Source organism: Falco rusticolus, chromosome 11 (genome assembly GCF_015220075.1).
Source record: "Falco rusticolus isolate bFalRus1 chromosome 11, bFalRus1.pri, whole genome shotgun sequence".
Taxonomy (NCBI): Eukaryota; Metazoa; Chordata; class Aves; order Falconiformes; family Falconidae; genus Falco; species Falco rusticolus.
The window spans coordinates 19,869,452-19,881,951 of record NC_051197.1 but is presented as its reverse complement, the minus strand read 5'-3'; the positions used below and the strand labels follow the sequence as shown (position 1 = coordinate 19,881,951).

Sequence of the window (12,500 nt, the reverse complement as noted above, 5' to 3'; positions counted from 1 at the left end):
TAAGACCCACTCTTCCTGACCTATACTATTTCCCCCTTCAAAATAACAGTACTTAACAATCTAGAACTATTGTATTGAAAGCTAAAAAGCAGTGCTACGATCAACAACAAAATCTTTGTGCTTTCATAGTTTGTGAGAAAGAAGGGTTTCTTTTTGAAAGCCTGAACCATGCCCTCCTGCTCCTTCTGAACCCAAAACCTGTTCTTTAAACTGCTCTCACACTTTAATTATATATGTACTTCAAGAGACGAAACAACACACGGACTGTTCTCAGTATGCCTGTTTTCTTTCATCCACAGAGTTATCCAGTGGAATCATAACTGAATTAGGTGAGAGTTTGAAGTAGACACCAAGGAAGACCAAATGCAATGTGCCTTGCTTCAAACAATAAGCTGCGATACCGAGCCATTTTCTGGTGTAGAGACATCAGTAGTCCCCATCTCCTATTTTTAAGGAATATAATTAGAAAAGTACCTTTCATTCCTCTGAATCCAATCTTCCATAGCTGCAGGAAAGAAGAGTCCGCACAGTGTTGGGCTGCTTTGCAGGGCAGACACCGAAATGCCAGAAGTGGCTTGGGCAAGAACACCAGTACCTGAACTAGCACTCACTCTGTATCTGTATGAGCTGTGCCTACATCCAACCCCGCCGCCGCCTTCCAACCTGCTTTGTAGTTTGCCTGGCCACAGTATCCTGCAGGAGAGGACAGCAATGAGAAACGAGCACTAAGTAGCATCAGCTTCTGTAGGTGTAGGTCACCTCTTCGTTCAGGTGATGACCCCTGCCACACAGGAGTGCTACAGCTGGAGGTTGTTGACACAATTGCTAGTGGAATGTATGTAAGGCTGGGAGGTCCTGAGTTGCACCTGAAAGCTATAAAGCTATCCTTTGTGTACAAAAGTTAATTAAAAGGTATATATTTGTAACTCTTCTGTAAACATATACGTGATTCTCAAAACGTATTGTCACAGTTGCAATTTCCGGACTATGGGCAGTACAGCAGTGCTTAAATGAAATGCAATCAAATACAGCTTAATTGGGATTTTGGTACCTTCCTTCTTTAAAAAGCAAACCAAAATGTTTAGTATGTCTAGAGTCCTTTCTCCACTCGGGAGCTACAGTGAAGGCAATGACGCTACATCATAATGGCAATGAATGGAATCACAGAATCATTGCGATTGGAAGGGACCTCTGGAGATCATCTAGGGGTTGTCTGAAAATGAGGATATACTTACATAAAAATTTCCCTCCCTTTCTTCCACCAGAGAGCTCCTGAGTCAAGGGCCAAAACATGCAGTGCGAGTATCAAATACAAACAGGAAAAACCCCAGTGTGCAACAAGAAAAGAATTTCTTTAACTTCCAAGTGAACCTACTATGCTTTAAAAACTTGTAAACATAATTTTTACACTGTGGAGACACCACTGCTTGGAAGCAATCTTAGTGGGACCTGTGGCAGAGGAAAAGTTTTGCCCCTCTGCAAGTAGCATATCAGCACATTTTCTCATGGTTAGAGCTACTGCTTACTTGGTGTGATCGTCAGCTCCCACAGCATCCCCAAACCAAACACCGTAAGCACCCAAGCGTAGTTTTAAATAATGAGAGGTAGCGAGTCACAGCCAGTAGGTGATCAGCTTCACCTACTAAACAGAAAGTAATTAATCTATTTCTTTCTCCGTCATCTATCCCATATTCCTCAACTTCTTCAAGTGGCTCATACTGAAATAGACAAAAGTTAATTAAATGAAGAATAAAAAGCTAGTATTTCTTGGCATTCCCGAGCAAATAACTAGTCTCAACAGTGGGAGATCAGATACAGTACTTGGCTGAAACAGATTTGTCATTCAGGCCATCAGTGAGCTTTTCTGCATGTCACTTCCAAGCTGTGACTAATCAAGGGTTTATCAATTTATTCATTATGGCAGCTTAGGAGTCACTTACCTGCAGTGACGTCCCACTTCCTATGCTGATGTGGACTTTACCAAAATCCCTGGTCAAAGTCATCTTCCCACCTCAAACAAAATGTTAAAGGAGCTTTTGAACAAAGAGAATAAAATCATGTGCCACTGAGTAAAATCTAAAACTACCTCATACTCAGAGTGAGGTGGAGCCCTTGCGAGTGTATTGTAACCGGGGTCCAGGCACAAAGTTTAAACAAGCCTCAAAACTGCTCACACGAAAATGCCGACAGACTTGTTTTCTTTAAAGATGTCTACACTTACCATGTCCCTCTGCTGACTAGAGCCTTAGAGTACTACATTCCTCCATAATATTTGGTTTCACATCCATGTTACTGCTAACATTTCTATAAAGTATTATTCATAACATCCTTTAATCTCATTTCTGTCCAGCTACTGCTCATTTGCTACTTCTTTGTCAAGCTTTAAATCCAGATACAAATTTTTCTGTGCTCTGTCTTTTCAATTGCAAAGGGAAAGTCGTTTATTTTTAAAAAAAGACTATTCCTCATCTGCCATTTGGAGATGAGCCAGTGGATAGTTTATGATACTAACTTGTAACCATTTTCAAAAGAACATAATTAAAAGACAGACACTTACCTCAAAACCATTAATTATCTTGACTCAGAGAATTTCTATCAATGGTAATTTCCATCAATGAGCTCAGTGCTGTTCCTTAATTGGTTGCACTGGCTGTTCAGATGTACAGAATACATCAGGAAACAGTAATCTCAGAGTGCCTCTGCAAATGTTTCTGCATTTACTGGTCCAGGGATGACTGGCCCAGTGTTCCCAGAGAAGCATGAAAAAGCCCCATATTAGCTGATACACCAAAAAGCTAAAAAGGACAGCTCAACAATCTTGTCGACTTTGTATTTTTACTCTGACAACATAGAAATTTACAAGGAGTTTGTTTATTAACTTTCAGACAATCAAAACAAGTATATTAATAAAAATCAGATGTGCTGACACACAAAATACTTTATTCATACAAACAAATTGTGTGTCATTTTATCAGTGCAGAAGGTACAACAGAGATTTAGAGAAGTAATACTTTCTCCTGGGGTATTGGGAACCTTTACTTTTTTTCTAGGACTGTTTTTGCTATTGCTGGTCTGCCTTCATACTTCCTGGTGCACTTCACATTCAAGCCTACAAAGAGAGAAAAAAGGAGTCAAATAATGTGTAGCACTAGTCCTGTTACTGCATTTAAATGCTGTAAGAGCAAACAGGGAAAATAATTAAGGTTCTCTTGTGTCTCAAATCCACAATCCTCTTGCAGGGAATAATCCCCCACATCCCCCCAGTTTCTGGGCTCAGCAAAAAATTCCTGAAGAATGCAATAACAGACCCAAACAATGAAAAAAACCCAAGCACAACTATCCCTCGCTGTAGCAATAAACTGAAGCAGTGCTCTGCCAATTAGCAGAACGCCCACAAGATTGCGTGACAGTTCACTAGAGCCTGGTACCTCTTGAAAGCAGACCAAGAAAAATCACAGACGTGTAAGCAGCAGCTCGGAGGGCACAAGACACGAGTAGCAGTGTCCAGCAAGCGTAGGAGCCAGAATAGCTGTTGCTGCAGAATCTCTTCGGCAGCCCTGGCCTGGCCCCCCCGTGCTGGGGGAAAATCTGCCCCATTGCTGAACTCGCTGGTGCAGCTTCTCAGGTTGGGCAATTTGCAATATTTTTTTCAGATGTCAGTGAGCATTTTCTCTCAGGACTTTCCCAAGCCTGGGTGTGGCACCTCAGCTTTTCTACCCCAGCATAAAACAGAGTAAATAAACATATACACTGATAGAAAAGAAAGAGAAAAAAAGAAAAAAGGGGTGAGGGGGGAAAGGGAAGGCCTCTAAGCTCTGATCTTGCAGCTCTGGAACCTCAGCAGCTCCAGCATGAAATCAAACAGCGACCACTCTTCTGACTTTGCTACAGTGGGCATGTGCAGGACTATCTGAATAATATTTATCTCCCACCCCCTTGCCTTTGTCCAATCCTTCTCTTCCTCTGCTGGGCACGCTGTGGAATGGGAAGAAGGATGAGAACACATCCATGTCGCATCAGCAGAGGGTTTCCTGAGGAGGGAAAGCAATAGAAGGAAAAACGGGATACTGGGTACAGCATATTGGTTGCTGTGCGACAACTGGAGATACAAGACAGCCTACGTCCATGCTTCCTGGGATGTAAAGGCAAACACATTAGCTGGCAGAGAAATACGTATCTCACATTCCAGTCTCACCATAGGTTGGAGCTCCATCCCATCTTCATTATCCTGGAAAGGTCTCATGCTTCTGTGTTTTTGCCCTTCTGTTAACTTGTTACTCTGACTCACAAAGGTCTACAAGCAAAAAACAGAGTGAGATCATTCGGGAATGCAAACCATTACGTAAATAAAAATACCTAGTAAAGGAAGATAATTAGCCCGGGGCTAAGAAACTGCAGCTGGTTCCTAGCTGGATGACACTGAGTGATACCAGGAGGGCCTCTGCAGAGGCAGCAAGGGCGATAACTGCAACTGAGCAGGGTGAACCAGGAATCTGTTACATCTCCTACTACAGGAATGAGGACTCGGCTGCCTGAAATCCCTCACCCAGCTCTCCGCCCACTGCCACATATTGTCCTGAGGGCCACGGAGCCTCCCTTCCACCCCCAGATGTTTGTAACCCAACAGTAACACAGACGTACCAAGTCAAATGCCTTCATGTGTTGGGAAACTCCAAGTTCTTGGCTATGTAAGCAAACTTACTCTTGATCATGCAACGAGGAGGAGTTTGGATATGCTAGCCCCGGTTTTTCCATACAAGGTTACACAGCCTGCCCTGCTTGGAAGACTTCTTACCCCTGTGGGAAATCCTCTCTTCACCCGAGGCCCTAGGGCATGGCTAATTACAAGAAACTAAGACCAGAGTTAAAAAGAAACTACCACAAATTTTGGAAGTGGAGAAAGGAAAGCCTGTTTCATGAAGGAGAATTGGCTTTAGACGTATTTTAGCATTTGGCAAAACAGAGGGAGAACAGAGGTCAAGGCTTCAGAGTTTTCCATTTAGTAACATATTCCTATTCGGGACATGTGCTTAAGTACTGTTTTGAATCAAAGCCAAAGAATATCTATCTGCTTTCTTCTGTACAAAGGGTTAAGCCTGTCTTTAGGCTGCCTTTTTGTTGGGTTTTGTTTTCAACAAAATTCTATGAACATTATAGGGAATCTAACAGCAGCATTAAAAAAAACCAACAAAGCAGTTCTTCTGATACTGTCCTGAAGAAACGCATCCAGAACATTCGTATCATATGAGCTATTCTGGCTGCTGAGTTTGTTTTTCATGATTCACTAAAATCTTCTTTGTTGCGTGGTTTATGAAGGAAAAGACTGAACTAGTAAAAATAGCACAAAAGGAAAAAAACATCTGCATCTTCAGATATTCTCTTAATATGAAAGGGATGGCGTATATATACACATATATATCAGTACAGCTATTAACTAAAGCTCTCCATCACTATTAGCTATATAATGATTCTCTATGGAAATGCTTGTAACACAATACAGTAACTATGAGGGTAAAGACACAGAATCAGTCCAGAGGCAGAAGAATTTAATCAAGAGCCAGAAGACAGTATTCTGGCAAAAGAATCTGTGTAAGTATGAAGCAGAACAACTTGGGTTTGCATGAAGTTTGTTCAGAACTACAGCATCCATAGGATGTGGATGGATCCCTGACCTGCTGCTGGCAACAAGAAGCTCCTTATTGTTTATCCTTGCTCGTCACTGTACAGCAGGTCACAACAAATATAAAAATCTAATCTTAGGGCACCCCATGGATCAATCTTTGCAGCTATCTCATCTATCAATTTATATTTTTAATTACCAACAATATATTGAACATATATCTAATAAAGCCTAAAAATTCAGCCATTACTGACAGGGCATGGTCTAAGAGAAAGCAGCAGGTCATAGCTAGCACACAGGAGTCAGAAGGAGCCATTTACTTCAGTTCATAAATTCACTTATGATTTGTATCCCTGAGCCCAGCCTGTTCCAAGGTGTTGGAAAGGAAATAGCATGGGCTGGGGGTTCAAACTTCTAGGTCTTGGGGAAAGAAAAAGTCCCCCAAAAGCTTAGAATGGCTCAGATATCTTTGCTGTTATTATTGGGGTTTACCAGCAGTTCCTGATCCACGAAGTATGGCTTCTCTGCAGAGCCATCATTTGTTTCCATATCAATAGCAAAGCAAAGGAACATGGCATCCGCTGTCACTTCAAACACAGACAGAAAGCTATGGGACATCACGTAGGCAAAAAATCCAACCAGCAACAGGGGGACTACCCAAGCCTGCAACTCCCGATGGTAGTTAAATGCCATTAATCCTCCAAAAACAGTAAAACATACAACAAACACCTGTAAAGGGCAGCGAGAGAGAAATGCAGCCTCATTAATCATGTAGAAATGTTTCTTAAAAAAAACAACCCCCCCCAAACCCTAAGGCAAATCCATTACAGCCGATATTTTAACAGCACATCTCGTCTGGGAGATAGCTATGCAGTTTCTGGCATCACACAGTTTCACACTTTGTGTTCAGTTCAATGAGTAAATTCTGTAGGGCAGAGGCAATCCTTTACTATGTATTTACCAAAGACTGACTGCAATGGGTACTGTCAAAGTGGCCAAGGACACTGCTGTAATACAACAAAATAACTCTGTAAAGACTATGAAAAGAATTAAATTCCTCAAACATTATCTTCTCTCCTGGACTCTGTTTACACCATTAACAACACTGAGTTTAACAGAGAGAAACCTTATTTGCTTTAGGTAGAAGAGAATTGAACCCTGTTTTTTCACTTCTTTCTTACAGAATACTCTTCTTACTCATACCTTTCCTAGAAATAGGATAAAATCTCCAAAACAGCTAATGGATGTAAGTTTAGCAGAATTCTTCGCCAAAATAAAGACAGCATCCTTTGCTGATGTACAAAAATTTGTCCCATTTATGGCTGTAGTTGTGTATGCATGCTGAAATGAAAGAAGATAATAATGCAGTGAGAAAGGAAAGACTCTTATAATCTTGATTTTACTTCAGCAAAATTCAAAGCCTTACATTCTATTCGGAAATATTGACTTCATGAATATAAAGAGTTATTTTGCATAATATGGCAATTTTAATTTAAGTGACTATAACAACTACGCTTCTAACTTCAAATGGGTTTTTTACATAATTTCCACCATTAGCAAATGCCAGAACAGTGACTAAATAAATTTCTGAACCCACCTTTACAGAATTTATTTTAAAACACCAAAGTTCTCCACCCTGATTTTTGTTAATGAATATGACACAATTACCAGAAAACACTTACTTACCTGGAGTCACGCTATACAAACTTACTTCCTTATTTTCTATGAATCTATCTCCAAGACTGCTGGCAAACTACGTAAGTAAGTAAGATTGTAAGAACAATCAAGTTATGTAATTATCAAGTCAATTAGGAGTTGATGATTAAAAAGCTTTTATACACGGCCTTTTCAAACTATTCCTATGCTACTGAAGTCAAGCTTTTGTCTATAGTCATAAAATAAACCCTTTAATGGATGATGACACCTATTGTGAAAATAAATGGAAAAGAGCAGCTAAAGGACCCTGGACTAGACCAGCGCATGTTATGTTACAAAAAAACCCCTCAGAATTTCAGGCAATAAGGGCACTCACATTTTTTTTGATGTACTGAGAATTTTAGACTATTTCTTTTTGTGGAAATTTGCTAAGACAGATGGGGAGGATGCAATATTTACCTTCATGGATTGGATTATTTTAGCACTTGTTGTGCATAACCTGACATATATGTCCCATTTATGGAACTTCTCAACAAGGTTTTTAAACTGTGTCCAAAAGATCAGCTATGAAAACCATCACTCAACACCTGAAATGTATGCTTTGTGCTTTACCAGCAAGTTTTCTGAGTAGTTTCCCTTTACTCAAAATATTAGAAAGTGGATTATGCCACAAAACAGTAGTCACGTCTGGTACGGTCAGTAAGAACCACGATATGCAAGGGATTACTGTTCTGAAGGAATTTATACACCCCAACATGTACTTGGTGCTTAGATTACTTTCTACTTCACCTGGAAGTGAAAAAAGCCCGTAACTGGTTTGCTGAAAGTGAATTATACTGGCCTACTGCAAAACAGCTCCTGCTGAAAAATCTGTGTTTTCTTACTTACAAATCAAAATATCAAATAGCCTCAGATATCTGAAGGCAGAGAAAATGTATTTCTGCAGAGTCGTTTTACCCCATAGCCATTTCTGTCACATACTGTTGTGTAGTAAAGCTATAGAGATCCTATCTTAAAACATTACAGAGAAAGAAAGAAATTAAATGCAAAGATCCTTTGTCTCTTTATTGTGGATATTATTTATTTTTTACATGACTATTTTTTTTTCTCTGATAACAAGCAAAAAAACCAAGAGTAGAAGTAAACAGTGACACTCTGTAAATACTGTACTTACGTAGTAGCAAACACATGCATAGATGGAAAAAGTATAAACACAGACCATGGATTTATTTTCTAAGAAAAATCAAAGACTCCACTGAACACTACAGAAACATGTAGAGTATCTGCATAAAATTCTATTTAAACAAGCAAATTTGCTTCATTCCTAAGCAGGAAAAAATGCTTTCTGTGATGACTTTCCTTTATTCTGACGCTGGCCCTTTCCCCCAGGAGAACAGCACCGGCAGAGGTGTACTCTTTGCCTCGGTCAGGTGTTGGCTACAATACCTTTGCCTACACTTCTGAAAGAGAAGCATCCTTGTCCCACCTGCCTCACTCAACCTGGCAGGTCTGCAAGGTGCCTGCAGCCATCCCGCGCCTGCCGTGGGGCAGCAGGAGAGCAGGCACGCCAGTAGGGCCAGTGCCAGCCTTGTGGCCACCATCTCCCCGGGGCACAGGTGTAGGGTAGACGGCCTCAAATCAAGCTCCCTCTCTGTCCTCCGCCTGTAGCTGTCACTGCATATTTCAAACGTGGATAGACCTATCTATAACATGCCAGAAGTTACATCTGTTTCATCACTCCCATTAACAGCCAGGAAAAGGAGACACAAAGTGGAAAGGGGTTTTCTAAGTTTGTTTCTGTCCCTTAAAAACTCAATTCACAGAGCAGATCCTGATCTGGTGAGGTCAGTATAAATTTTGCCAATAAACTAAACAGAGATTATGTACTCATTATAAATAGAAAAAAATGTCCTGTTTTAAAAATGAAAAAGAATGTTGAAAATGCATATGCACTTGCACAAACATTGTTTCCAAACTTAAAATAAATAACCATTTGTTTGGACTCTTGAATTAGCCACTTTGGTATCTGAGGAATGCACAATGAAAAGAATTTCTGATATTTATTAACTAGAACAGTTATCTTGGAAAGACTGAAAATAATGCTGGGCACCGAATAGTACCTGCATAGGGATTTGACATGTTACAAACCAGTTAATAAAGAATGGCTTTTATAACAGTTACAACTTCAACAAATCATGTAAGTATCAACTAGTCATAACATCCAAGCAAGAAAGGCAGCCAGGTAATAACCCAACCTTACAGAAGGAATGAGAGAGACACAAACAAATGAACTGGTGAAGGCTACAGAACTAGTCATTGGCCTAAGTGAAGCAAGAATGTTACTAGTACCAGCTAAGGACTCTGCCAAGTGATCTCTACCTTTCAGCAAAAAATACATTTCTAAGAAAAAAAAAATAATATTTGGAGGGTTTCTTGTTCAGCCTAGACTGTGGCTCCATGCACTTCTCTCGTAATTCCCATGTTTCCCACACGGACCCCATACCCTGATCCCATCCAGCCACATAGAAATCTACACGCTCCAATTAAATACTAAAAATGCATGTCTAATATTTAAGCAGATTTATGCTTCCATGAAACTCAGAATGGCACAGAAATGAACTCAAGGGATTTCTCATCCTTATCCTAACACACAAGCGATTACCAGTGTTTGCAAATAATTTTGGACTTTGGACTAAAAAGCTTAGATATCCCATTAATTTTGCAATTGCAACAACCCAATCCCTTTCAAAGAGGAAACAGTTGTGAAGGCCAAGATGGTAGACCATGGTCAGTTAAGAACCTGCCATCATTTACAAACAGGTTACTTAAAGGTGTTTTTCTACAGAAAGTATTCTCTTTTCCCATGCACTAAAGCTTTAGTGGACTTGAAAACATTTAAGAAGGGCTGCAGGAATGATCCAGGTATGGAATGTCTTCTGTCTGGGGAACAACTGTATACACCAGGCTGTTCTGGCTGGAAAAGAGACGACTGAAGGAGGATGTGGTAAGAAGGCTACACAATCAGGATAAATGTGGAGAGGGTAGGTAGGGTTAGATGGCTCACTGTTTCTTCCAGAACAAGGACTAAGCAGAGGGAGGACCATAGGATGTAGCAGGAGCCAAATTTGAAAGCAGATGGTATTGCTTCTTACTGTAAGTCTGTAAGCTGTGAACTGCTGGACAAAGGATGCTTCAGCTCTTAAAAGGCTGCATGAGCTCAAGGGAGTCTGGGAAAGTTCAGGGAAAAGGAATCCACCGAGAGTGATCAAACACACAGAAAACATACTCAGCTCAGTACGTCCCTAGGCTGAAAACAGATTCAGAAACAGCACGGGGACAGGGAAATGCACACGCGTTCTACCTTAGCATTCACTCACAGCCACTGCTGGAGATGGGGCACAGCTAGACGGAGGCTCAGTCTGGCCCAGTATAGCTATTATGGTTTTTATCTTTGCTTAATGAATCGATGTTTTACAGTGGTGGTCTCTGCTATGGGGACAAGCAAGTAATAATGGCAGAGATAGCATACCGTTGGTCAGACAGCCTGAGGGAGAGGGGGTCAGGAACAGTCTTTATCCTTGCACCGGCAAGTTGGTACTGTAGAACCACCTTTGTGAAGAACACAGGCTTCCTCTGGCTTGGAGCCTGGGAACTAGACACTAGTTTCTCAGTGTCAGGATGAATAAATAAGGAATGTGAATGTTTACATATTTCCAAATACCACAGTATGCAAAAAAAACTATTTAAAGAATACATCCTTCTGTGCCTCACAACACAGAATGTCAAGGGTCTTGGAAAAATTGACCTGCTAGTTTCATGAGAAAGGCGCTGTGGCTCAGATCCAGGCCATAAGTTCCCCAATTGTTGAGAATAATTGCCACTTTGTGTAACAGCTGAATTCAGCCCTCCGTTCTAGGGCTTGCTTTAATAAAATGAGCTTGGGGAAGAGAGGATTGCCATAGCAACGGAACCTTCTTAAAAAAGAAGCAGGAGACACGCTGGTCTCACATCCCACTTGAGCTTTTTCTGCTCTGCTGGTGTTTTCATCCCGACGTGACCTTGTTGCTGCCATCTCTCTCGGGGCTGCCCGGGGTAGCTCCACCCAGTGCAATGCTGCGCAGCTCGGGCTGGACTCCGAAGGGTCTCAGCTTGCAAGTGTCACAGCTGCCACTGGAATTCCCTCAGAAAACAAAATCCAGTGGCAGCAAGAGTCAGTGACGTTTCTGTGGCTGCCGTACAGCAGTCAGCGGCCCGGTGAGAAAGCTGTATTGTGCCTCTCAAATAGTGGTGGGAAGTCAGAGCAACGTGGGCCTGCGAGGCGCCACTGAAGAGACGTGGACATGTAAGACTGGAAGGGACTTTCAGCCACTCTGGTCCCTGGCTATTCCAGATTAGCACATTATACAATTTCTTCTCTTAAGTGGAAAGCCCCCTCTTTAAACTACTTAGGGCTTTTCCCTCTCCCAGCCCTTACATTTGGAGCTATTCCAGACAGTTGTCCCTCTTGTCCTCAGGAGCCTTCTTCCAGCTTCCAGACATTTACTCGTGAACAGTTTACATCTACTGATTCTTCTTGCTGATCTTGTCTTAGGTCTTACCCCTCCCTGCTATTTCTCTTCTCGATACACTCACAGATGGATAACGGGCTTGCTCTTGGCCTTCACTTGTGAAAGCAGACACATCAGGATAATCCAGCCCCCCGCCGCGAGATAAGGCTGATCACCTAACCAGCAACTTGCACAACGCCGTTTATCCCCCTCTTCCTGGTGCAAGTATTTAATCTCACACATTCCAGGACTGAATCTGCCCTTTCTGCAGCCTTGTCAGCAGACAGCTATTTATTGTCCCGTGGTTGACAAACACACGGAGAGTATTCTCCTTCCCTACTTCCAACTGACAAGCAAACAGCTAATACAGAAACAGGGAGGGGGGTTATTCTTAGGCTAATTACCATCTGTAAGAAAACCTTCATTAGCCTCCTGGGTTTTCCCAAGCAGTCCAAGAAGCACAACTTTCCTTTATTTCCATTCCACTTTAAATTGCAGTCTGGACTTAGTGGAGAAAATCTTGTCCTTCGACCTTCCTTGCTTCCTACTCTGTGGGTCATCTGCTCCCTCCCTAGCTGTCACCCAGTGGGCAGGACCAACCCAACTTTTCCTCGGAGGGCAGCTGGGTGTCCTTTCCTGCAGCATCACACTGCTACGCCTGGGCTCCATTTCAGCTA

The 12,500-nt window shown here is 41.7% G+C and overlaps 1 protein-coding gene across 2 annotated transcripts in view; it reads right to left on the bottom strand.

Moving 5' to 3' along the window:
* Positions 1 to 2,851: 2,851 nt before the first annotated feature.
* The window catches only part of SLC44A3 (solute carrier family 44 member 3), a 40,672-nt gene continuing 31,023 nt past the window's right edge, over positions 2,852 to 12,500 (bottom strand). Inside the window, exons 13-16 of one of the 2 annotated variants that reach the window (XM_037404257.1) lie at positions 6,824 to 6,961; positions 6,113 to 6,349; positions 4,196 to 4,294; positions 2,852 to 3,109 (exon numbers count right to left, since the gene is read on the bottom strand). In XM_037404257.1, the coding sequence (XP_037260154.1) occupies positions 3,104 to 3,109; positions 4,196 to 4,294; positions 6,113 to 6,349; positions 6,824 to 6,961 (480 nt within the window). In that variant the 3' untranslated portion in view covers positions 2,852 to 3,103. Of the gene's footprint in view, positions 3,110 to 3,940; positions 4,032 to 4,195; positions 4,295 to 6,112; positions 6,350 to 6,823; positions 6,962 to 12,500 lie in introns of those variants that run through there. The other variant, XM_037404256.1, reaches the window with a different exon arrangement.